Source organism: Engraulis encrasicolus, chromosome 16 (genome assembly GCF_034702125.1).
Source record: "Engraulis encrasicolus isolate BLACKSEA-1 chromosome 16, IST_EnEncr_1.0, whole genome shotgun sequence".
NCBI lineage: Eukaryota > Metazoa > Chordata > Actinopteri > Clupeiformes > Engraulidae > Engraulis > Engraulis encrasicolus.
In genome coordinates, this window is record NC_085872.1 from 25,344,170 (window position 1) to 25,371,716 (window position 27,547).

The 27,547-nt window shown below is 44.4% G+C and overlaps 1 protein-coding gene across 2 annotated transcripts; it reads left to right on the forward strand.

Moving 5' to 3' along the window:
• Positions 1–432: 432 nt before the first annotated feature.
• Positions 433–27,444, forward strand: ctdsplb (CTD (carboxy-terminal domain, RNA polymerase II, polypeptide A) small phosphatase-like b). 2 transcript variants are annotated; one of them, XM_063219096.1, is made up of 8 exons: positions 433–1,161; positions 16,764–16,921; positions 17,910–17,942; positions 21,154–21,255; positions 22,366–22,422; positions 23,442–23,534; positions 24,363–24,548; positions 24,798–27,444. In XM_063219096.1, exons 1-8 carry the CDS (start codon positions 1,086–1,088, stop codon positions 24,921–24,923), a joined length of 831 nt encoding a protein of 276 aa, XP_063075166.1. In that variant the 5' UTR covers positions 433–1,085; the 3' UTR covers positions 24,924–27,444. The 2 variants fall into 2 exon arrangements, with proteins under 2 accessions (XP_063075166.1, XP_063075167.1); XM_063219097.1 differs by lacking the exon at positions 17,910–17,942.
• Positions 27,445–27,547: the final 103 nt, after the last annotated feature.

Genomic DNA, 27,547 nt, shown 5'->3' on the forward strand with positions numbered 1-27,547 from the left:
CACATGGGGGCGGTCGTGTGCAAAATATCAGTCTGGAGTGGGCATTCCTCGGTATTATTCTTTGGCCCTGAGCTGTAGTATTTACAAAACAACTGTCTTTTTCACGCTCTCTGGGGTCTTTCACATTCACATCTACGTTTCCGCCTTTGCATTAGTAGACTGGATAGGCCTAATTGAGCTTGCATGGATGCATTTATAAATTAATCTTTCTTTCGTGTATATTGAAATATAACATTTCCCCCGTTATTATGGTTGTAACTTTGAGTGTTTTCAATTATTCCTATGATGAGATGAAAAGAAGTTGTTCTAGTTGAGGTGGCAACACAATGACAGTGTTGGAAAGGCACAATGTTTTTGTGTTTAATAAAAGGGGAGGGTACGGGGTTCCTAGAAACCGCCTCCTTCTCCAGCACCACTAGCTACTTCAAATCTCTCTCGCGAATATTAAACACTGAAAGCCTCCATGTTGGACAGGGAGCACAGATTAAAAATCTGTGTAGTAGTCTTTAGAGGCCGGACATCATTCATGCTGAATCTCAGATATTGCTGGACTGTAAACAAAGCCTCGGGAAAGAGCAACTCCATGATTTATTCTGACTATTAATCTCTGTAGTTTGTTTGCCAACCTGGCTGAGTAGACGTATGGTTCTAGCTAACGTGCACGGTTTAGATGCAAAGGGGAGTTAGCAGATGTTAGCAATCTGTTTAGAATTTGTTTTGCACGAGATGCGTCATTTGTTTGCTTTATTTATGCATTTTGTGTAAATATTAAGCGTAATGCGCTTCGCCTCATTTATGCTGCGCAGTGACGGATTCAATGCGAGCACAACGCTGCAGCTGTAGTGTCTCGTGAACTAGCTAACAAGAAGCGCTAACAGTAGGAGCTAGCCAACTGCGTGTTAGCTGCTGATAGTTTTCTGGCTAGCTAGCTGGCTAGCTGCCATTGATAACAACCATTATCGTGAGACATAGGAGTACATCCACCATCACTCCAAACAAGGTTATTTCAGCCGGACTTGCAAGTTATCTTGCTTACAGCTCAAACAGAAAAGAAGAAAACCACTACGGATTGACCTCTTGTTTCCATGGACAACACGTCCATAATTACGCAGGTTACCAACCCAAAGGAGGAGGAGATATTATCGTCAACTCAAGAAAAGGGTAAGAAAATCGTGATCAATGTTTATTATCTAGATTGACACATGCGCCGTAAATTGTGATATCATATAGAAAACTTAAGGTTCAGAGAGAGTTGATTTTTCTCCACAAAGCTATCTCAGATCGCCATGTTTTGACTGCCAACAGAACTGCATGCCAAACTAATACCGTAGCTTGACGGCTTTTTACCTGATAGCACGTCGAGTGCCCTCCTGGTGACACAGAAATCTTTGAAAAGGATAACAGCAATAGTTTTTCCTTACAATTAAAGTTCTTGCAGTATTTTGTACGCTACAATATTCCCTTTGACTTAACAACTACTATGGATGGGTCTCATCGCACGTTACCAGAGCTTGTTGTTATTATTGTCGGCAAGGCATTATGTCCATAACGTGTAATTAATAAATGGCAGAGATGGGTGAAATTGTGTTAATTTTGCAAATGTTTACTTTAAATAATTTTTAAAAAATCGTTCATGATTTGCGTCCAGGGCAATCGTTGTAAGAACTGTGACTGTCATGACTGTTTTGTACTGTAGTGAAACGGACAGCTCTAACCCTTTATTATGATTGGCTGATCCGCGTTCAAAACATTTTTGTAGGCTACTCTTCAAATTTCCAATGTGGCTGCACAAGATGCACATTGCGCCATATATTGTTCACTTTTAAATTGTTTAGGAAGTGATTCGCCAGAGAACATCTGTCAAGTTGGAAGTAGAGATTAGGCGGATAGGATTGATGAGAAAAAGAGAGAGAAAAATTAATTGGCCAAAGAAACACGTAAATACCAGTCAGTGGCAAATAATCTGACTCTCTGCTTTGAATTATCAGAAACATCGTTACTAATGGATCTGAATAGGGCCCACTACTGTAATAATTGTTGGTCTTTCGTGTAAGGTGCACTGTGTGGGATTGTGGCTAGAGTAGGTAGGCCTATTGCAACTATGTTGCTCATTGGAACTGTACTGCCTATTGGCCAAATATTTTCATGAATATTTACTGCATAATGATGAACTAATATTTACTAGTATGACCAAAGTATATTAAGTTTTGCTGCTGAAAATGTCCCTTTCTGGACATTCAAAATGGCAGACCATTGAGAAGATCCCCCCTTTTCATGTATGAAAAGTGTAATTTTCCAGTCATAAGACACATACACCATATTTTTAAACATGTAACTCAAGTTGTATAATTATGTGACACTAGTTCTGTTCATGGTTTGAATTTTTGTTGTGCACACCTCTGGTTCCTTGATCATAGCACTGACTATGGTAACTAACTACCAAGGAGACTAGAGATAGGAGGGTGTACTGACGTCATCAGAGCGTAGTATGGCTTGGCCATGAGGGGAATCGCATTTATTCTACGGTCAGTACTGGAGATATGAAGGTAAAGTGCAATGCCACTACTGCCAGGGTTGGAGAGTGGAACAGTCACAGGAGAATGTGAATGTCAGCTGCCCTTAATTAGCCCCCACAATTACAGCTGACCGACAGCTGCAGTTCATTTGGCTACACACTGAACACCGACAACCGGATATCCTCTTTTGACCGATTTTGCGGAGTACAAATACATGGGTTCACCGTGTTTATAAACACGGTGATGTGAGGAAGGGCAAGACACTGGCAGCCAACCGTGTGAGCAATTTTTTTGTCCGACAGCGGTTGAACAATGAGAGGTTGAGTTTTGCGCTGCTAGTGTCGTAGATCCTGAGGGCATACCGATTGGGTTTGAGCAGTCGTAAAACGGTTGCTCGTCGAGGCGGCGAGATGATTGGATAAATGACAGCGCAGCTCAGCAAGCAATTGGCTCTTGTTGCCGGACAGGTGGGATATGTGCAAGCATGCGCCATATTAGCGTAACAAACAGCACTTGTTCATTCCTATGGGCGCTTGCTAAAGTTTTCCGTCTATTAATACATGGGTTCTAAATTTTGTTTATAACCTGACTGCGCGAACCTAGCCGCGCGCAACTCAACCTCTGATTGTTGGAAACCGCTGTCAGTCAAAAAATTAGCTCACGTGGTTGGCTGCCAGTGTCTTGCCCCTCCTCATAACATCGTGTTGATAAACACTGAGAACCCATAGAGACAGTGGGCTCGTTCGTGACGACGGTTTTTGCAAGGCATTCTAACCAGAATGCATCAAACTGGCAAAGTGCGCATGCCCACTGCCTAGCAAAAATCTTACTGCGTCGTCACGTACGAGCCTAATCTCTGCTTTTCCATCCACTCGTGTCCTCAGGCCACACCCCCGTGCTACACCATGGCCAATGCATTTTCCATTGAGTGATAGTTCTTATCCAATCCACGTTCTTTGGTCCCAACTAAGGTGCTGTTTCCACGAAGCAGGATATTTTTTTAGCAGGGTATTTTTTTCTCCTGTTGAGGTGTAAACGCAACATTGGGATAAAAATAAATCCTCCATTGTAACAAATGCGTTTCAGCCCCCTTAAGAGGATATTTTTTCTCCTGTTTTTTATACCTGGATTTTAAATGTCTGCTACGTGGAAACGGAAGGCCAAAACCAATGCAAAACCAATGCAACCAGGAGAAAAAAATATCCACATATAAAAATATCCGGCTACGTGGAAACAGCACCTAAGTTACATGTTCCACCTTAAGCATGAGTGAAGGCCAAAATCCCCAACTTCTGATACTTCCTTTGTAGGGGTTCATTTAAAAAAAAAAGAAATAAACACACACTTTACTTAATACTCGGATGGGACATATGAAACTACAAAACTACTAGGCCTAAACGATTTTGTTGGGGGATTTTGCTGTTTAGCAATGCATTAGGCCTATTTTCTGAGCAAACATTTCATTGATTTGTTATAACTTGAATTGTGAAATGTCAGTTACTTATTCATTATGGTAATGCATTACAAGCGGCACGCAAAGCCTGCATTGACTTATACCAGGCTTATACCAAGGCACTTTGATGCCAATGAAACTTTCTGTAGTTCTTGTAAACTTCCTGAGTTCAAAGAGAACCTTTGCTTGGGCAACAGAGTACCTGGGCTTACAACTACCTTAGCTTAACTCTTGTCTCAGGGTAGGGTCAGAAATCCTTGCTGACTTAACTTGGCTGAGGTGTGCAGGATGACTTGCCAAGATTTCTAAAATCCCTGTCTGTTGCAGTTAACCTGATCTTAACATCTTAACAGCTAAACGCGAAGCTAATGAAGCTCATTAAATTTACCTGTGGTTTAGTTTCTCTGTGGTAGCTTATCTTATTGTAAGCTAAAGGAGTAACAACCAGCACCGTCCACCTGTTTCAGTAGTCCTTGACAGTAGTCAAACAGATCAGAATTCTTGAGGATGCCATCCCTGGCCACTTGGATGAGAATCGACTTCTTCGTAAACTCAGACTCCTACCAACTACTAACTGTCTAGGCCTACTACAGTTCTTGCTGAAGTCTGTCTTAAATGTCAGATTACCAGACTTGACTTTCAATTCTTTCTGTTGGAAAGAATTTCACTCATTTACTTGTTTACTTGTGTCACTTCTTCACTGGTTTAAGAGTTTTTTGACTGGCTATTTGGACTGTAAGAACTGAAGGGTATGAACTATTAAACACAGACAATGGTACCAATTTGCGATGTGAAACGTTAACCTGCAGGGAATATTAAGCCCCAGAAAAGGCAGTGAGTTGCTTTAGCACTGCTTTCAAAGCTACATTGTTTGATGATAATTTGTTCGTAATAGCCACACCACAGCAGAGAAACTGAACTGTGTTTTCCACTTATAGGGCTTTCAGGCCGACCAGAACGGAGCTGGAGCCGGTGCCCGCACCAGTTACATTCAGCACTAAAGTGCTTATCTGCGAACCGCCCGTGTTCATACCGGGCTCTGAACTTTTCCCGCACGTGACTGCGTTACCCGGATGAACCTGCTGACGGGCACGCCGTCGTCACGGTTCGCAGAGAAAAACCTAGTATTTTGCGGTTCGCATTGCAAACCAACTTTCCGGTTCGCGAACGCCAAAATCTGTGTCGTGAACACGACGGCCAATTCGCGATTAGATGCGGGAACGGGCTCCAGCGCGGTTCTCAGTCGGCCTGATCGCGCTATTTAGCTCTAGTCTTTGGTCTTTAGGTTATATATGGCAGGCAGTATGTGTGGCCTGGTGGCACACCACAAGAGGCGTCATCTCTCCATTTGGTTCTTCTATTTGCTGCCAATGTGAACATGTAAGTTATGTTTACAGGTGTGCTGGCGTTGATTGCTGCTGATTAGAGGAGAGGTTGGACCTGTTCCCTCTCTATAAACCTGGCAGTCGTTGTTTATGGGGCAGCCGTGGTTTATAGCTTTATATATCAGGGGGTTGCAGGTTCAAATCCCGCCCTTCCACTCCCTACCATACTCCATGGCTGAGGTGCCCTAGAGCAAGGCACCTAACTCCATACTGCTTTAGGGACTGTAACCAATACCCTTTATAAGCGACAGCTAAGTGTAATGTAATTTTAATGGAATGACGTCCCTCATTTCAGGAGAACAGTGACCAAAAGACTAAGAAGAGTGTCTTTGGTTTCCCTTCAACACCCATAGCTGTGTGCCTTAAGGGGACTTTAAAGCTCATGGGCTTGCTCTGCCAACCTTTTCTTGTTTGTTTTTGGTTTTCGTTGATTATGTGCTTGGTGTTGTACCGCTGGCTCTATGAAGGTAAAAGAAATGAGCTGACTCTGTGCCTCCTTTAAGTTATAGCTCTTCAAGAGCATAACACCTGCCGTTCTGCTCACCTGTCTTTGTTTTTAAAATTCTTTTAAATAATTATTCAGTATATGTTTTTGCCTTTAGTAAATTCTTCTGTTATTTTTAAATGTTTTGAAGGTGTGATGTTTATGTATTCCACTGTGCAGATAATGCTGTGTGAGTGAGGGGCTAACTTAAACAACATTGATCAGATTGAGGCAATCACCTGTAGACTAGAAAATCCTGAAGAATAGTTACAAGGCAAATTATTTTGTTTTGTGTAGGTGACATGGCTATACTGCATAGCTGGTTAACAATAAAAGAAACCAGTGTTAATGGACATGAGTAGAGTAGAGTAGAGTAGAGAAACTTTATTGATCCCCAGGGGGAAATTCAGGTGTCAAGTAGCTACATAAAAACAAACACAGACACACAGACACACACACATATGAAGAGGTTCCAGATCTGGGCCAGCTCTGGCATCTCAGGCAGTCCAATCCCCAATAATGATGTCCTTCTTAGTGTCCTTCTGTATACTGTTAAACAGTTGAATGGCCCAAGGGACAAAGGACCTCCTTAGCCTGTCTGTCCTGCAGGTGAAAGCACGGAGTCTGTGACTGAACAGACTCAGTTGGTTAGTGAAGGTGGCGTTAAGGGGGTGATGCTGATTGTCCATAATAGAGTCCAGTCTGCTCAGTGTTCTGCTCTCAGCTGTTGAGGTGAGTGACTGCAGCTCCATGCCCACCACTGACCCCGCCTTCCTCACCAGTCTGTCAAGGCGTGCAGCATCTCTCTTCCTAATGATGTTCAAAGAAGAAACCACAGCCAAGTTTTTTGTAGTTTGTAGTTTTTTGTGCCTTTGCCAAGAACCCACATCGTCTAAAAGTGTACTCTAAAGGTATTATGTCCGCACACTCTTTATAATGTCTACTCAAGCTATTTCTAGAGCTGTAAAAAGTGTTGTGCTGCCCTCAAATGCCAGGATCCTCAACACAGCTGCTATGTCACTCTGAGTAAAACACCAAGATAGGAGCAGGAATTATCCCTCCGATCATCACCATCCGTCTCATTTATAAACCAGTTGGCTGTAATACAGAATAAAGAAAAGGGGCCTTTAAAGATTTATGCATTTTAGTATTCTTTTGCTTCAAAAGGGCACAGAAATTCCTGTTGTCATTCAGACTTGGAGTGTTCTATTGGTGTGCATGAAAGGAACACTAGCTCTGCTAAGGATGTCCGCCTTGCTGACGGAACACTTCCAGGCCTCACCCTTTGACCTGCCTGCGTGCGTGCGTGCTTGCGTGTGTGTGTGTGGGCGGCTGTGTGGGTTTTCCTGTAGCTGCAGATGCTCATCTGATTGATACAGGAAAAATCAGTCTGCCTGATCAGCAGTTCTTGGCACGAGGCAGTCTTTCTCTCTGACCGTGTCATTGTGAGAGCATTGGCTTTGATACAACATCCCTGCACTGTTGTCAGCCATACCCCCTGGCTGTGTGATAAGTGTGTTGTACAAAGCTACAAAGAATCGAACATCCTAAAATCGCCAGCCATCATTAAGCAGGTGTTGTTCCCAAACTACAGTATTTAAAGACAGCATTTAAAGAGCACCTGTTATTTATGAAACTGACATCAACGGAAGTAGTGGAATAAGTCAATTTTGTATTGTATGTGCTGAGTAATGAATTGAAAAAGCTTAATCATTAGATACGAAGAATTATGTCATGAATCAGTTTAGCAGTGAACTCTGAACACCAGACTTTTCATAGTGCTTCCCACTCAAAAATGGAAAAAGAAAGTAATTACTGTACTATTTATTCTATGAATATAAAAATGTCATACTAAAAGTGTGGTTGATTGAATTCCATGGGCTCCCACCTGTGCGTCTGTGTAGTTGTTTTGACCTGAACAAGCCTATGTGCAAACATGACTATGTGTACACATTATTTCCACTCAGCGCTGGTAAGAGCAGCCCTGTTGATTTGGTAAACCCTGACCCAGAGTCCTCTTGGGTTTCCCTCCTTGACAGCAGGACAAACTATGGGCCCCCTGTCTACCTGGCCGGATAGATTTGATGTGATTGCAGATGCCATTAGGGACATTGCATCATTGAGTGCTTACGTGCGTGCGTGTAAAGTAACCCAGGTGTGCCATAAGCTTTGACCCAGTCTGAGTTTGTTGGTCAGATAGTCACCGTTGGAAGGGTGTGTTTGCAATTGGAGTTGCAATTAAAATCTCAGGGCTGCAAAGCCTTTTGTTGAACTGCTCGATTCTGCCACCAATACATAACATCTTTCTTTGTTTTAACTTACTGACACTGAGGTGGCACTAATTCCCAGTAGGTCAACTGCTGTATAGGGTGTAGTTTTTAGCTACATGTCCCTGGTTGTGTGGCTAGACCTTTCTTCTCATATTTTGACCAATCTGAGCAAAACCTATTTTACAAACAAACAACAAAATAAGACCGTACAGCCTAATCAGCACAGCAATGCATCAAAGGAGTACTGTTCCTAAGGTGGGCATCACAATAAGAAAATACAAAGTGTTCACTTCTGCTTGTTTCAGGCATTCGGTAGTATATCACCACGAAGAAGGGAGTAAATCAAGAAGCCTTTATTAAATGTGGTTGGCTACTCTCACAATTGAAATTAGAATGCCAACATGTTTTCATCAGGGCAAACCAAAGACAGTCTTAATAAAGGCTTTTTTAATTTACCCCCTTTTTCTGGTGATATACTCCTGAGTGCCAGGGACCTGTTGCTTTTCTGATTGTATATTTCCCTACCCCGAGAGCACCACTTTTGGACTGCTTGTGATACACCTGAGTGCTGGGTTGACTTCTCTTTTTATCTTCTGCTTGTTTGCCTGGTATTTTAAAGGAGTATGCCACTATTTTGGGGCTTAATACAGCTAAAATCGTTGGCTGGGGTTTATAAAGGTGGTTAAGTGTCTTATTTTTCACGTTAAGCTAAGTGTTGCTTTGCTTTAAGACAAGTTAAAAGAGGGAATATGTCGCTAAGCTAGTGAAAGTCAATGGATCCGTGATCCATTGACTTTCACTAGCATAGCGACTTAACTGTATTAAGCCCCAAAATAGTGGCATACCCCTTTAATATTCCCATGGTTTTCTGTTGAGGCGCAAGTAGCAAAAGCAGCGGCAGCAGCGGTGCTATTGTGACGGAGGTCATCTTGCACCTGTTCACCCCCCTCGGGGATCGAACGTGCGACCTCGTCAACTACAACGGTTCGGCAATGGGAGACACAGTACGATACCGCTGGGCCAAGAGACTAGTCTCTCGGTAGCCTGGGAACTCCCATACTGCCTTTAGTTCTACACAATCGTTTCGATCTGAAAGACAGTATGGCGAGGATGACTCATAACGTACAAGATCATGGGATCTGTGTCCTAGTTAGCCTCCGTTACACTCTCCCCCTTANACCTCATTCCCATCCCGGGTCAGCGGCACCACTGTGACGGAGGTCATCTTGCACCTGTTCACCCCCCTCGGGGATCGAACGTGCGACCTCGTCAACTACAACGGTTCGGCAATGGGAGACACAGTACGATACCGCTGGGCCAAGAGACTAGTCTCTCGGCCCAACGGCACGAGACTTCATGAGGCTATCGGAGGGAGGTTTACCAACGTTCCACGCCAACTCTGTGCTAGTTAGCCTCCGTTACACTATGCATCGACCTATTCCTGTCCTGCCCTTCCCTCACACAGCTGGCACAGGTCTGGGTCCATCTCTGTCTCTGCACACACTGATGGTTTAGTCTAGCAGGGCTGCACAATTCATCGAAAATAATAAAAAATCGTGATAAACTCGTGAAATCGAAGTCGTGATTTTAATCGTGGCAAAAGTGACCTACCTTTGAGAGCGTCCTTGAAGCCAGAACATACTGACAGGCTGGTGTCTCTGGCCAGAAATCTGTCCACCTAAGTTTCATGCTATTGCCTTTACATAATTATTACAATTCATTTTATTTTGCTCATCCCGTATATAATTCTTTCTTGGTTATATTTCATCTTGTTATAATTTTCAAAAAAATCTGCAAAAAAACAATAATCGTGATTACCGGTAATAATCGTGATTACGATTTTGACCAAAATAATCGTGATTACGATTTTGACCAAAATAATCGTGATTATGATTTTTTCCATAATCGTGCAGCCCTATCTAACAGAGGGTTGTGCTGTTGGCGACGTGTGTGCATGTGCGTGCGCATGTGCGTGCGCGTGTGTGTGTGTGTGTGTGCGCGCGTGTGTGTATATATGTGTGTGTGTGTGTGTGTGTGCGCGTGCGCGCGTGCGTGCAAGTGTGTGAGCGAGCGAGAGAGACACAGATAAAGCGTGTTGCTCCATGCTTGTTTGTGATGGATGAGTCACCCCAGTGCTTTTCGTCCCACAGGGCCGTTTTAGACATGACCATTAAAACAGGGACAGTGTGTCATAATGGAGATCCCCTCTCTGATTACCACTGAAACATTGGAGGGCACGTTCAACCCACACCCAGCCCCCCCTTTTGCCCGCTAGTGCTGTGCTGTGCTGTGCTGTGCTGTGCCACGGCTGACCAGGATGGTTTCAGAGCCTCATTTATATTTGATGTGATTAAGATCATCTCTTGGGAAGCCGTGTGCAGTGCATGCATTGACAGTAGGGGTGTAACGATATCGAACCGAACCAACGTACCGTACCGAAAAGACCTGTACCGAATCGAACTGTACCGAATCGAACAGTGCTGTACCGAGTACCGAAAGGTTGAGTAAAAGGCTACTCTGTTCATGTTTTTACATTATGATGCTACTACATGCAGAGGCTCGTGCAGAACCCTAAGAGAGAATGCAAGAAAAAACAGGTGTAGGGGCTTGTTCTTTGTGAAACCTTGAGGAGAAAGTTCTATTTCTTACACTGATGAAATCTCCGACCCAAAGTAGCAGGTTGAATGTATTTCCTTTTTTTCGTTTGTATTTTGACAATATCTTGGTGAAATTAACAATGTGCTGAGGAAGAAAATGGTCTTCCCAAAATTCCCATATACTGTACCGAAAATGTACCGAACCGTGACCCCAAAAACCGAGGTACGTACTGAACCGTGATTTTTGTGTACCGTTACACCCCTAATTGACAGCTTGGTGTGTTGCTGCCTGCCATAGCTAACAAGGACTGGAACAATTGAACAGATGCAGAATTTTCAGGCAATCTCGCCTTGTTACACAGGTGTGTGTGTTTGAATGTTTGTGGTTGTGTGTTTGTGTGTGGACAAACATTGAGCTTGCCATGTGTTAAGATTTGGTCCCAGGACATCTGCTCTGCTGTTACTCCTGCAAGTGCCCGTACCAACTGTGTCGCTGCCACTTTCACACACTCTCTTGCCGTATGACCTTATTGTGTCAGCCGCAATCTGTTTCTCCATAGAATCAGTCCAGCACTCCGGTCAGTCAGTCAGACTTTTCAGCCGTTCCTCTCGTGGCCATGGCTGGCTCCGGCGCGTTTGGGGTAGGGCTGTCCTAAACGATTATTTTTCTCCCGATTAATCTATCAACAATTTTTTTTAGAATAGTAGACGAGTCAAACGATTATTTTTTAAGTACTGTAGCACTTACATTTTGAAGGAAATTGGGAAAAAAGAAAGAAACCGTTAAAATTAGGTCCCTGAGCTCACAATGAGCTTTAAATCATGATAGTAGCTTATTTACTCCGAGATACAACGTCCATTTCATACGTGCTGGGCAATTTTAGGTTTCAATAAAGTAATAAAGCATTAGTAAAGTAAGTAAAAAAGCATTGAATTAAATGAAACGATAAGTCTAATTTTTATAGTCGATTAGTCGATGAATCGTCCCAGCCCTAGTTTGGGGCATAATTGGTTGGCGGCCGGTGGCCGTTTTAAAGAGGGAGGGCTATTAAAAGCCGTCTCCCACTTCGAGTGCACAGAGGATAACCCATCTGGTGCCAGGGAGCATGAGGTCAGGGTGAGGCTCAATGGGCTCCTCTTACAAGGCGGCTCACTTACTTACTGCTCCAAAAATGACTCAAGCCTGTTGTAGTATGCGAAGGGGGGGGAGCATGAGACCTGTCTGCCCAGCCCCTCTGCTCACTCTTGAGCTGCTCTCTCGCTTTCGCGGTCTGTCTCTCTCGCTTTCTCCCTGGCTGTAGCTCATGTTTGTGTTGTGATTGAGGTGCCTGAAATAGCCCTCCTCCACACAATGTCGAACGACAGAAACAAACAAACAAAACAGAGCACCCTCTAAGGGCTTAGAGGAGCTGTTTCATTGCCAGCACTTGGCATTGTGTTTTTCTGTTACACTTTTCCCATGGTGACGCTCTGATGAAACTCTCGCCTTCTGACTGTTGGATGACCCATTGGTGCGGCCCTGGCCAGGGCTTTGAACCGTTATTTTTTCCCAAGCGTTCCGTTCCGAACAGAAACGGAATTATAACGTTTCCGGTTATGCGTTCCACCAATAAATTGACGTTCCCGAACCGGTTAGAACAGAAAAATACTGTTCCCGGAACAGTTAATTTCGTTCCTGTCAGCTGATTACTCCCATAGGCCTAAATGACGTTAATTAACCAAGAAAGACGGAAGTGCAAATGAGTCAGCCTACATTCCAAACTGTTTATTCAAGCAGATGAAAAGAATATCCTCCACAATTTTGTCATTTAGGGACGACCTAAGAGGAGAAGCGGAGAATAAACCTCAATGATGAAAATGCACACTCCACGTTGACTTGGGTCACGGGGAGCGCTATGATGGACATTGTGAGTTTGTGCATATTTAAAGCTGCCATGGATGCCCAATAACGTCGAACACATGTTGGTGCGCTTTACACGTGCTTTTCTGCAATGTCTTACAATGATGCAATGGAAACTTTGCCCTTTTGTATGACAGTGGTTTCTCTTATTTAAGATGTGGAGTGGAGACTTTGTAGTCCACAGCTCTCTCTCCATTCAGTCAGAGAATGTTTGATGTCACACAGGACGTGAACCTCAGCCGTCATGGTAACATGCGCAGGAAAATAATTACTTTTTTTGTTTGTTTGAGGAACGGTATTAACCGGTATTAACCGGTTACCATTATTTTTAAATAAGTGTTCCTGTTCCAGAACATAAAAAATAATAACGTTTCCGGTTTCGTTTCTGTTCCCTGTAAAATACAAAAAGTTCCCGGTTTTCGTTTTCGTTCCTTGAACCGGTTCAAAGCCCTGGCCCTGGCTGATATTTTGCTCAGGACAGGGGCGGCAGGCGAGACGAGAGGACTCTCAGAAGTGCTTGTGTTTTACACAAGGAGACAATTATGTGTGATGTGTCAAGAGGCAACACCCCACCCACCAGTCTGGGTCAGGCTTTCTGGCATCCAGAGGTGGTGCTTAAAGGCTGAAATAAACACACATCCCCAAATTAGCCAGTCCATACTGGATTTGATGCTGTGTGGAAAAAAAGAAAAGCAGGGAAAAAATATCTCCCGCGCTATTAGGCTCTGGAGATATTTCTGGATCCGTTTTTTTTTTAATTTTTAAATAGCTTAAAAACTGACTTTGGGGGTGTTCGTGATGTAAAGGCACTCTTTTGACCTTTGACCCGTATGTCGACACCTCCGGATTGGCCCCAGTCTATCTTTGTCTGGTCGATTTTAAAATGAGTGAGTGTCTGTGAGCGCAGTGCACCTGTCTCTTGTCATTGCTGGTCCTCCCCGCAGGCAGGTACCCCTGCTGTGCCTCCAGCTCGCTCTGAGCCAAGAGCTGTGATTTATCAACTCCTCTGTTTGAAGACCTCCAGTGTTGTCTTAACTGCAGAGCAGGGAAGTCGCTGGGGAGAGAAAATATTCCAAACAGTTGTTGGCTTAACCATTGAGAGCACAATGTGTGCCGTGCCCCTTAGTGAACCTTAAACCGAAGTTTTGCCTAATGTAATTCAAAACTGGCTACTCTGAGTTTAAACACCAACAGCTTATTTTGTAAGTAAGGCTACTTTTTTTATGGTGAGGTATGAGGAGTGAGTGAACCAAACAACTGCATGTGGCGTGCTACAGGCACTTGGGCAGTGCAACGTTCTTTCCTAGAGTAAATTCGACGATGTCTTAATGCATAATTTCTCTGTAGAATCCGAGACGGGCTCTGGCATCAACATAATGCTACGACGACTTGGAAACTGGTCAGATGGCATCAAAGCACATAGAACACTTGGCATTCCAAAATAGTTTCTGTCAATTCAACTGCTTTGTCTGGCAGCAAGGCCTTGGGAGTGCTTACTGTTGGATGGATTTTAAAAAGAAATTGATCTGCCATTGAACTTCAGTCTTTGTGTAAACATCAGGGCACTGCTCATCCTCTTGGTACTCCTGCATCACATTAAGCTTGAAAACCTCAGAGATTTCCTTTTGGGTTCATCTAACTGGGATGGCCATCCACACAGTGATGGGAGAGACAAAAACGAATGAGAAAGGTTTGAGAATAAGAAGAGGAGGAGATCTGGAGATGTAAACAAGGAATGAGCTTAAAGAACAGAAAAAGGCAATGGAGAGAATAAACGAGGGGAATGTGTGTGGAGAGGGAAGGGGGAGCACAGACCAAAGGGGAGTATTCTTTCCTTTGCATTTCATAAACTGAGTCTGCCCCACTGTGATGCAACTCATGTGGTGGAATAAGATGTTTTGAGGAGCAGGACATTCATCAGAGTTCATTCATCGTGCCATAGGCCTAATCGGAACTGTAAAAAAATACACTGCACTGTGACACATTGTACTATGTTGGACGTACTGTATTTTGCAGAGTAATTGTTCCATTTGAAGTAGGGGTGGTACGGTTCACAAAATTCACGGTTCGGTTCATATCACGGTGTCAAGGTCACGGTTTTCGGTTCTCTACGGTTCTTTTTTTTTAGTTCATGATAAATGGTGCACTGGCTAATAGAATCGGACTAATCACTAAATATCTTACATATGGTTTGTATAGGCTTATAATGTGAAAATGGTGTGATTTTAATTGTGTCATCCTCTGATTTGGTCTTATACGCTAATGTTTTAATCAGAGAGACTGGATAAGATACTCCTAGAATCTCTGTTTTACATATTTTTCTGGGCAGTACATGAATTGTGGTTTGCGATGGATTGCACGGTTCGGTTCAGCATGTGTGTGAATTGTACGGTTTCGGTTTTCGGTGCGGTTTGTGCCATCCCTAATTTGAAGTGCCCCTCCCATTTTTGAAGTCATATCTTAGAAATAGAAAAACCTATTTTGTAATCCTTGTAGAATGGCTAGAGGAAGAGAAATTAGGCCAATGAAAATGGTTGATGCTGAAAAGCACTTCCTTTAATTATGTTTAATCTTTCAGTCCTTGTTGACATTAGGTGGATTCCAATATGCAAACTTCCGTCCTCCCTTGCTCACTTGCCTGCTTATGACCTCATGATGACATCACTGACATCAGAAAATGAATTAAATATCTTGCAAAAGCTCAATTCTAATGTAATTTTCTCATTTGCAATCGGGATGGTGAATGAAGAACAGTCCCCCAAAAACTGTTGTAGCTAGCGGGGAAACTTAATTTTTTAAGGGCATCAGCAAAACGCGAGGCCACAAGCACAAGGAGTGTGCATATTGGAATGCACCCATTGTTGTTGAGTAGGAGGGTAAAAAAATGGCTCCACATTAGCTTGCACCACACTGCCCTTTTAACCGATAGGAATGCTCATGTGGTAGTGTTTTGACAGGAGGCACGTCTCTGTTTCTTTCTCTGTTTGTTTGTGTGTGTGTGTGTGTGTTTTTAATCGTGGTATGTGCATGTGGTTTTTGGTTGTGTGTGTGAGTGTGTGTGAGTGTGTGTGAGTGTGAGTGTGTGTGTGTGTGTGTGTGTGTGTGTGTGTGTGTGTGTGTGTGTGTGTGTGTGTGTGTGTGTGTGTGTGTGTGTGTGTGTTTAATTGTGGAATGTGCTTGTGGTCTTTGGTTCTGCACATGTGTGTGTGTTTGCGCATATACACATACACGACTGCAAGGTAGGCCCTCTGCTTTGTCTGGAGGGGGCGGGAGAGGAATGCCACACTCTCATAGGCTGTCACGTTGCCTTGCACCTCCCTCTTTCCTCGTTCCTCTCTTCCCTCGTTCCGTTCTTCCCTCCCCCCCAGTCCACCCTTCCTCCTCCCAGTCACTCCGTGCATGCCACCGCACTCACCCAGACGCCACACAGAGGGAAAGAGGGAAAATATTAGCAGGCGCTTAAAATGGAGGTGCAGTTGGCAGCCAATGGGTGAAGGGCAGGGGGGGGATTGGGCAGCCTTAATGGGGATTGCGTAGGGAAAAGGGAGGTGGGGGATTTCATTGCTTTCTCTTGTCTCCGTTTTTCTTAATTTAATGTCCCCACACCCAGCCCACCCTGCCGCTGACATCACCGGTAGCTTTAGAACTCTGGGATGTATGTTGGGCTCTGAAGAAAGGCCATTGAAATATGAGGGAGAAGAGGTCCCTCACTGTCAGTTCAGCAGTCCCACAAGATCCCACCATAACATCGCTGACCATATGCTACCCAGACCGAGAGTGGTGCCATTACAAACAGCTCTGGTGTTGTCAAAAATATGAAGTTTTTAGCACCATGCTGGTGGTCTATCCTGTAGTTTATTGCTCACCAGGCCGCTAAATATTATTTCACCCTCCCATTATTAATGTTGCCTGTGCTCATACGACACAACTCGCAGCAGCCAAAACAATACTCAGATTGACTTAAACAGCAATTAACTTCAGTCATCCCACTGTGAATGTCAATCTGAAGCTGGAGGAATCGCAGGCTCGTTCTCCTAATGTGGTTTGAAGTGACGTTTCTTCATGTTTCTGTTTTCCATCCTAAACTCGTCTCTCTGTTTTCTTCATCCCTGTCCTGTCCTGTCCCCCATCCCCTGCTCTCCTCCTCCCTCTCCACAGTCTCGCTGTCCAACAGCAGCTTAAAGAAACAGAGGAGCCGCAGCATCTTCAGCTCGCTCTTGTGCTGCTTCAGGAGCTACAATGTGGACCCACCGGCCACCAACAACAACACCAGCGTGCTGCCCCCACCCGTGGAGGAGAACGGCGCTCCACCCAAGGTAAGCAATCAGGAGACCCTCTTCCTCTTCAACACAAACACACGTCCCTGCACCAACACACAGACACACATGCGCGCTCTCTCTCTCTCTCTCTCTCTCTCTCTCTCTCTCTCTCTCTCTTTCTCTGTCTCTCTCTCTCTCTCTCTCTCTCTCTCTTTCTCTTTCTCTTTCTCTGTCTCTGTCTCTGTCTCTGTCTCTCTCGCTCTCTCTCTCTCTCTCTCTCTCTCTCTCTCTCTCTCTCTCTCTCTCTCTCTCTCTCTCTCTCTCTCTCTCTCTCTCTGCCACTCTTTCTTCCTCTAGCTCTACATGCTCATACACACACACACACACACACACACACACACACACACACACACACACACACACACACACACACACACACACACACACACACACACACACACACACACACACAGCTCCACTGGTGACCTTGAGCAGCCAGAGTGTGTGTGTTGACCCAAGTGATATTGCCCCTCCTCAGATCCTCACTCTGCAGAGTGTTCTGCTGAAGAGCACAGACAACACATGGCGGCGCTTCCCAATCATTATATTGCACACGTGTTCAGATTGACGTCACGCCATGTTGTTTTTCCCCAGTCAAATGTATGTTCTTTTTTTGTGTTTCCACACTCGATGTGCTTCTCATCTACTCCGTCTCTCTCTCTCTCTCTCTCTCTCTGTCTCCCACCCTCTCTTCCCTGTCTGTCTTTCTGTCTCTTTGTCTCCCTCCCCCGTCTCTCTGTCTCCCACCCTCTCTTCCCTGTCTGTCTTTCTGTCTCTCTGTCTCCCTCCCCCGTCTCTCTGTCTCCCACCCTCTCTTCCCTGTCTCCCACCCTCTCTTCCCTGTCTGTCTTCCTGTCTCTCTGTCTCCCTCCCCCGTCTCTCTGTCTCCCTCCCACCCACCCTCCCTCCCTGTCTCCCGGTCTGTCTCTCTGTCTGTCCTTGTGTTACCTCTCTCTCCACTGTCTCCATCTTGCCTGTGCCCCAGTGTGACCAGGTTGAGGTCATCTCTATCCCCAGTGTATGTATCGCCTGTTTTTTCTTTTCCTTTTTTGCATGCTTCCTGTATGCATGTGCAAGAGCTCTTTTTCAGGAGCTGATCTATTTGAATGAATCTAAAATAACTGTATTGAGTTCACATTTTCCCCAATTTGTAAATGGTTGTTGTACTAGTGTGGGGAAAGTTTGGCTCATTAAAGAAAAGAAAGAAAGAGAAGAAAAGTAAAAACCACTGTATCTCTAGTGTATCTTACACGTTTTTGGACTGCATACTTTGGCTCAGTTGCCAGCTCTGGCCAGGGTAACCTGAGCTGGATAAAAGTATTCCGTCGGCCTCTCCTGTGCTTGGGGCGCGGAGTACGTGCAGAGTCCAGCCAGAGGAGAGGAGTGCCCTGCACTTATAAAGAGTGCATAAGGGGCCTGGGAGGCGTGGGCTTCAGGAATTGGGAGCCCTCTGGACTTTTTTATGTTGTTAAAGGAAAGAAAAAAAATCTCTTAACTGGTGGGTGGGTGGGTGGGAGAGGCCATGCATGCAATGATCTGCATTCTCAAGTATGACAAGCGCAGCTTTACAGTAAGCAATCTGGGAGTGGTATTGAAAACCCTAGAAGTGATCTGAAGTGTGTTGGTAAAAGGGGTTTTTAATCTTGACCTGTTAAACTCTTTGGTTGGCCTTTGTGTTGACTAGCCTTAAGTCAGCCTCCTTCCTCAGAGCTGAGCCCAGTTGATCCACTTAGTCGCAGGGGATTATGAACACTGGATAATTTAGCCAATTAATCTGAACAGGAAGCAAGTGAAACTGTTAGCTGGTGTCTGTCTTTCTTTTACAGTTCAAGGTGCCATGGTACTGTAGGCCTCATGTATGCCGACCTTAACGCAAATCAATTTTGAGCATTTCCAACAGCTCAGTGAGGCATGTTTTTTCCCCATTAATGCCAATATCCGTAAGTACTGGCGTTGATCAGAAAAAAAATCAGTACAGTCAATCTTTTGGGGCCCCAAATTATTTATTGTGATGGGGCTCAAAATCAGTGACACACCTAGTAATCAGTGCATATATGAACTCCATTGAATAGCCTACTGATCAGGAAATGGGGGCAGCGCTGTAACGTGTCCTGGCCTGCTTTTTTTTTCTTTTCTTTTTTTACAGATAGGTTGGCATATACAGTGCCCTCCATAATTATTGGCACCCCTGGTTGAGATGTGTTTTTTAGCTTCCAATTATTATTATTTTTTTCTAAATAATATGGGACCTTAATGGAAAAAAAGAGAAAAATCCAACCTTCAATACAAGTGCATTTATTCAGTGGGGAAAAAATCCCACATAAAGAAATAATTATTTGACATCAAATAATGTGTGTCACAATTATTAGCACCCCTGGTGTTAATATTTTGTACAACCCCCTTTTGCCAACAAAACAGCACATAATCTTCTCCTATAATGTTTCACAAGATGGGAAAAGACAGAAAGAGGGATCTTCAGCCATTCCTCTTTGCAGAATCTCTCTAAATCATCCAGAGACCTGGGTCCTCTCCTCTGTACTCTCCTCTTCAGCTCACCCCACAGGTTCTCAATGGGGTTGAGGTCAGGGGACTGAGATGGCCATGGGAGGAGCTTGATTTTGTGTCCATTTTGTGTGTTGGTTTGGTGAACCATTTCTGTGTAGATTTGGCCATATGTTTAGGGTCATTGTCTTGCTGAAAGACCCAGTGACGACCCAGCTTCAGCTTTCGGGCAGAGGGCAACAGATTTTGATTTAAAATGTCCTGGTATTTCAAAGCATTCATGATGCCATGCACCCTAACAAGGTTCCCAGGGCCTTTGGAAGCGAAACAGCCCCACAGCATCACTGACCCACCCCCATACTTCACAGTGGGTATGAGGTGCTTTTCAGCATGCGCATCTTTCGTGGTACGCCAGACCCACTTAGAGTGTTTGTTGCCAAAAAGCTCAATCTTGGTCTCATCTGACCAAAGCACACGGTCCCAGTTGAAGCCCCAATACCGCTTGGCGAACTCCAGACGCTTGCGTTTATGATTGTGAGTGAGGAAAGGTTTTCTCCGTGCATGCCTCCCAAACAGCTTGTTGGCGTGTAGACAGCGCCTGATGGTTGATTTGGAGACTTTGTGACCCCAGGATGCTACCATTTGTTGTAATTCTGTAACAGTGAGCTTTGGAGATCTTTTGATTTCTCTTACCATCCTCCTCACTGTGCGTGGTGGCAAAATAAACTTGGGTCCTCGTCCAGGCTTGTTTACCACTGTTCCAGTTGTTTTGAACTTCTTAATTATTCCTCTCACAGTGGACATGGGCAGCTGCAGTTGAGTGGCAATCTTCTTGTAGCCTCTGCCTGACCTGTGAAGGTCGACGCACATCTGCCTCACTTGTATGCTGTGTTCCTTTGTCTTTCCCATGTTTAAGAGTGGATAAGAGAAATGGCCTCGGTGTCACGTCATATTTATACCCCAGGGAAACAGGAAGTGATGAATTACTAATTAAATGTTCCTACATACTCTGGTAAACTTTGTAAACTACTGTAGAAATGACAGAAATGCTTCAATTATATTTATTTCCTGGGAATTGTTAAGGGTGCCAATAATTGTGGAACAGGTGATTTAATGAAAAATAATTATTTTTTAGTCAGGGATTTTTTTATTTTCTTACAATTCATTTGAGTTGAAGGCTACATTTTCCTACAGTTTTCAGTGTGGCAGTATTCTTCTGCAATAAACACTGAATTTATTTTAAGGCTTTTAACACATCTCAACCAGGGGTGCCAATAATTATGGAGGGCATTGTATGTAGCGTAATACACTGTTGATGAGGTGAAGAGGAAAACTACACTGTATTACAGAATTGTGCTCTTGTGTGCCTAACACTCAATGATGTGTGATCTTGTCTGCCTGTGCCTACCCTATACAAGCTTGATAATCTGGTCTACCATGCCCAACGCTAATTTGACAATTGACAACAAAATCAACATTAGGCCTGCTTTACATGAAAGTGTACAGTAACCCTTTCATAATAATACCACCATGGTGTCATTGTTGCATCTTTCAATTTTCATATTGCTGCACTTATTTGACTCTTTACTTCCTCATCCCTCCTGCCCCATATCTCTCTCTTGCTCGCTCTCTCTCTCTCGCATGTGCACTCTCTCTCTCTCTCTCTCGTACACTCTCTTTCTCACTTTCTCTCTCTCTCGCGCTCTCTTTCTCTCTCCACCTCTCAGACTCCAGCCCCATACCTCCTCCCAGAGGTCAACATAAATGACTATGGCAGGAAGTGTGTAGTGATTGACCTGGACGAGACCCTGGTACACAGCTCATTTAAGGTAACTTTTTGCATTGATTGGCACCTCCAACATTGTAGCGCGCCGCTACCCCATTGTAGTCCACACACACACACACACACACACACACACACACACACACACACACACACACACACACACACACTTCGGCACAGTGCCCTGCCTTGCACAGCAGCAGCAGCAGCAGCAGCAGCAGCAGAGGCTGTGGTTCACGGATGACAGGGCGGGCGCTCCATGACCCATTTCTATCAGAGTCCTCCGCTCAGTGTGCCTGGTTCCATCCAGCGTGACTGGGCAGTCAGGCCACATCCACTGGCCCAGAAGCAGCAGGGATGGACAGCACAGGAGATGGGAGGAGATGGATAGGGCCAGCGGGAGGATGGGTGGATAGATGGATGGATGGGTGGATGGGTGGATGGGAGCATAGTGACTGAAATTACTTCTTCCCTTTATGGGGTTGGGGGTGAAAAGAGGGTGTGGGAAAGAATGTTTTTTTTTTTTTCTTGGTTGAAGAAAGAAACAGCTGATCACGTGTCACTGCCAGCTGTCGATTACGTATCACAATCGCATGTCACATGTCATTCCTGAGCCTCTAGAATGTGTCATAATCCTTCTTTGCCACTTATAATGTAATGGCACGCGGAGGGGGCAGATAGAACTAATGGCTATCAGGCTGTGCGGCTGCAAGAGCGTGCTTAACTGGGTAAGAACGGCATAGTTTTAACTGTAGGCTATAACTAGAGGTGTGACATTTGAGGGAATAAGTTCATGCATGAGGCTCCAAGTTTCCAATTTGATGGGTTGTATTTGAAAGACTGTCGTCGTATGATGGACAACGGTGCCCCCTGCTGTCGATTTGCTGTACTACAGCACAGCCAGCGGCAACTGAACCGCCTCAAGTACAAACACATTTTACACACTCATGTAGTGCTCATGCTTGTTCATCCCTGTTACTTCACTGTTATATTAACACCATATTTCAGATACAGATACAGGTGTGACATTCCAAATTTCTAATTCAATTTTACAGTGTTGTACTGACTGATGCTTACAGTGAGCACTTGCTATCTCTATCTACTATCAATCTACTATCTCTAATGCCATCCTGGTCTTGTTTCTCTTGCATTGCAGCCCATCAGCAATGCAGATTTCATTGTTCCGGTGGAGATTGATGGCACTGTGCATCAGGTAACGTGGGGACAGGGGGGAGAGATGCCATGTGTTTGTAGAGATTCCATTGTGTTCTCCAGAGCATTGATGGGCAGGTCTCTGTGTTGGCCTGATTATCATCAAGAGATTATTTCTCAAATCTCTTCGAGACTTGGTCTGACCAAGAGCATGACAATTAACATTTAACAATTAACGGCATGGTTGACCCGCCTCCCTAGATTTGTTACTGGTTGTTTGCTTCCCGACAATGTGAGAAGAGTTTCCGATTTTTCTAGAGCTCAGAAACGATATTTGTATTGCTCCTGGCCTGCCTAGAAGCAGCGCTGAAGGTGTTGCGTCACTAGGAGGGCACGGCCTGGCTAGGTCCGTGTCCCCTGCCAGGTCCTGGTCTGCAACCCCTACTGACTACAGCTGCCTGCTGACGATTTCCTTGTATTGGTCTCCCTTGGCCAATGGACTGAACATCTGCGCCTGTATATGAGCCTTGACCTGGTTCAAGTAATCCAGGATAGGCTGTGTGTATCTTGGGTGGCCTATTCCTGATTACTTGCACTGGGCTTTGGCTTCTCCTCTTCGTGGCAATGTGGGCTCACGTTTTCCTTTTCAATGTCTTGCTGTCCATAGTGGACAAATGAAAGTGAAAGCCCACCTGGGACTCCAACTCCCATTGTCATTGTGACACAGCACTCCACGGCACACAAGTGCACACAAGGAAATTGCATTTATGCCTCACCCAAGGCAAGGCAAGGCAAGTTTATTTATATAGCGCATTTCATACACAGGTGCAACTCAATGTGCTTCACAAAGTTAACAACACCCATGCAAGGAGGCACTCCCAATGGTGCCCCAAGGCAAATACTTAAACCCTCCTTAATTTCCCCCCGTGATCAATAAATGATACTCTACTCTCTCTGATACTCTCCTGCCTTGTCACTATAAATGATCAATGTGTTGATGCAATGATGGTTTTGTGTGTCATTAGTGACATAGTGTCGAAGGTTTACGCTGCGCAATGCCTCCCTGTCTTTGCTTCATAGGTGTATGTGCTGAAGAGACCTCACGTAGACGAGTTCCTGCAGAAGATGGGGGAGATGTTTGAGTGTGTGCTCTTCACCGCAAGTCTAGCCAAGGTTTGACAACAGCCTGACACTTCACACACCCAAACCAGCACCATCATCCATCAAGCTTGGACATAAAACCGTAAAAGGACTGATGGAATGAATTAATCTCATCGGCAATAAAATGTCTCCGTTTTAGCAGCTGGTTTGCATGGCAGGGATTCTCTCTTTCTCTTTCTCTCTCTCTCTCTCTCGCTCTCTCTCTCTCTCTCTCTCTCTCTCTCTCTCTCTCTCTCTCTCTCTCTCTCTCTCGTGGGTTTGCGAGCCTAATCTCTCCTTCCTTCTGTTTTTCTGCGTGCCAATGTCTTTAGTTGCTGTGGGTAAGTGTTTCCATGGTAACGATGACACACTTAAAGCTGATGTGTCCTGTGCTTTGCTAGTGTAGCCCAGAGCTCTGGTTAGACTGCTGTGGTAGTTGTATTAGGTATTAGATTAGTCCTGTGAGCCTGTAGTCTTGTAGTGCCATTCTTGTTGCCAATATTGTTTCTTGTCCTCTCTAGATATTAGGCCGGGTAGGCATTATGCCATCATATTTGGTAGGCTTGTCAGTTTTGTGGTTGCTAGTTTTAGTTTCATGTAGGGTTTTGACTTGCACACTTCATACACAACCAAAACTGCTGCATTTCAGGGCAGCAAGAATCCGTTTTTTTGCAAGTTGGTTACTTCTACAGTACCCAACTCGCTCTAATGAGGTACTATTTTCATTCTGCCAAACTGTGACAAAATGACTTGTCTGTGCTCCTTGCCTGTTCTGGTAAAAAGCAGAATGTCCTATTTTCTTGCCGTAGCGTCCTTGTTCTGCCTTTGACCCCCTGACGCTTTCCTCTGTCCTGTGTGCAGTACGCGGATCCTGTCGCCGACCTGTTGGACCAGTGGGGCGTATTCAGGGCGCGCCTGTTCCGAGAGTCCTGTTTTTTCCACCGGGGCAACTATGTCAAAGACCTCAGCCGCCTGGGCAGGGAGCTCCGAAACGTCATCATTGTGGACAACTCCCCCGCCTCCTACATCTTCCATCCTGAAAATGCGGTGGGTTCCTCGACCTTGCCTGACATAAGATTACACAGGGCATGGTGTTATGGTATCAGTATTTTGTGACTTGAGTTGGCACAATCAGTGCGGCAACCCTGGGTTTGTAATGCTGCCTATTCTCTGCGGGATCCTGCTCCATTGTCTGAAGTCACCCAGTCTGCACGCTTTCAATTGAAGCAACAATGCAGCTTTTTGTGCTCCAAACATTTATATGACCTTTCTCTGGATTCCTTTTTTTCGTTGCAGGTGCCAGTGCGGTCGTGGTTCGATGACATGGAAGATATGGAGCTGCTGGAATTGCTGCCTTTCTTTGAGGGACTGAGTAAGGAGGAGGACGTGTACGCAGTGCTGGAGAACTGGAGAGGGAGGTAGCCTCTGGGCCTGAGCTATACCAGCCTGAGCTCCGTGGTGGAGACCCCTGAGAGTGGGGCCCGGGATGGGCCAAGCCACCCTCCGACGAAAAAGCACTATTACCGTGGTCTGCTGTCTTGACAAAACGTATGCTGTGTGGTGTGTATCTGCATACACACTCGCACACAAACAAACACACACCCCAACTTAACTTAAGGTGGCCATGACCGTGGCTACTGTGGCTCTCTTACAGTTGCGCTTTCACGTGCATTTACACCCGTCTGCAGCGAACACCTCCAGACACAGACTCCTTTTCAGTATGAAACAAGAGATTCTCTTATTTTCTCAAGTGCTTATTAATAACCAAAAATATTATAGAAATGAAAGAAAAAAAAATAGCAACACCCACCTGTTTCTTCTCTGGGAAAAGAGGAAGTCCTAAGTTTGTATTGAAAGTCCTGGTCCTTGTATTGTCGCTATGCAGTCTACAAAGGTTTGTAAAGGACTGACGGGCATGATTTCTCTTCTTATTAAAGCCAAGTGCCTTTTTTGAATGTCATTTTTATGGTAAGAAAAAGATACATTTTTTGTACATGGCATATTTACAGAGAACTCTAATCTTTTAAACTAAAGATATGCTTTAAAAATGGAGATGGGTCAGGATCTTTATATTCACACAACACTGTTATTGAAGCCCAAGATCTTTATGTATAAACCATTTATAAGCAAGCTGTATGTTCTCCATTGTAGCCTAGGTTTCTCCTTTTGTTTGCTCTAGCTTGTGCCATTTATATAGAGGTGATTTTATTGTTATACATACGATTTTGTCTGTTATTATCCTTAGTCCTTAACATGTGCAAAGAGTTCGGTTTCATGTTTGGTGTTCTTACACAATTTATTGTGGCTGTTTTTAAAAGACCTCTTTTAAAAGGGAAAAAAACAGCTAAGTTGACATGAGTTGAGGTTGAGAGGCAAAATATGAGATGTGCAGTGCCAATGGCCGGTGACACAGATGATGCTTTCTCAGGCGACCATCTCCGCGTTAACAAAGACTCCATGTTGGAAAGGACTCTCTTTTAGTCCTTGGGAAGTTTCAGCTGGTGTTCATAGGCCGAGTTCCCCGGGAACGCAATATCCAAACTGTTTCATACTTGAGATCTCGTGTATATTTTTTTAGAGTTGGATTTTAATATTTTTGACATTCTGTGGACTTGATTTCAAAGGCTTTGGGATAAACGACCTGGGCACCGGTGTAGGGTTTCAACACTAAGTGGTAACCATTACAACATGGCTCTCCAGCACCACCACCACTAATGTGTACCGTTAAATGTTTCAATCTGCATCTAATGTTTTTCATTTCTTTATTGTGCTTTTACTTTTCTCCCATTTCTTTTTAAAAAAAGAAACGACTTCCTTGAGCCTACTGTGTATTGAGCCAATCAGATTTTATTTATTTTTTTCTCCTTGATTTTAAACTCATTGTGTTTGTGGCCCCTGCCCAGCGCTGCTATTGTACAGTACTTAACTAGCATCCTCACGGTAGGCCCCTGGGCAGTAGTGCAGCAGCGTCGGTCCAGGTGACGAAGGCTGGGTCCTTCTGAGGAGACGCGAGTGCTTGACTGCAGCTTAGCACTTGGCTAGGTGTAAAACTTGGCTTCAAGTTTTCTCTGCCCATTTCACTTGCGGTTCTATGTGTAGTCTTGAGTGCTGGTCTGGCTCTCTGGTTCTGTCCCTTATCCACCGTTGTGCCTAAGAGGAGATGAGCAGGGGGTTGCTTGTGCTGGGCATACTGGTAATCACAGACCAATTCTCTTATCCCCACCCCCTTCTCCTCTTGCGCTTTCACGGCTAGCTCTAGTGTTTCTCTCTTTCACTCGGTGTCCTGGGTTTTCCACTTCACTGGCTGTGATGCTGCATCAGATATCTTCTAATTTGTTTTTGATGGTTACTGTTTTCACTGTTGATGTTATTTGTTCCCCCACTTCACTGGTCTGGTGGACTGGACTGTGTTGCGTGCCCCAATCCTTTTCCTGCTGCTGCTGTTGATGCTGCTGCTGACAATGACGAGAGTGTCAGCCAGGTCTCTATCTCCCTCACACTGGCTCTCTTCCATCTGATGATTGCAAGCACTTTGTTTAGTACCTTTTGGTTCATTGTCACTTATTTATTTTTGTTTTGTTTTTTGTTCAGAAAATTCAGCTGTTCTTCACATGCAGGTGTTCTCTCCATGCAGGGACTTCAAAGCCACAGTATTTATTATCTGTTCCTCAAGATGGTGTTTTTTATGATTGAGAGCTTTCTTTATATACTGACGGGGTTTTCTCACACATGCATCCTGGGTATTTACCTTCATGGCATGTGCCTGTGGAGCAGTCAAAAAAGAGCAAAGTTCAGAGTGCTGTCATGAACTATGGGGAAGGGGTTTTTCTGTGCTGTGTTTGCAGTATGTTTTTTTTTTTTTTTTGGTGAAGTGATTCATGGTTTGTGGCAGATTTCTTCCAAACTATGATGTTATATTAAAGCACCTTTTTATGACGAAACATTTTTTTCTCTCTGTCTCATTGTTTAGCCAAATGAACATGAATCATAGAATATTAAATAATAAAAAATGGCATTGTGCAGTTTACAATTAGGCTCAGACCTAA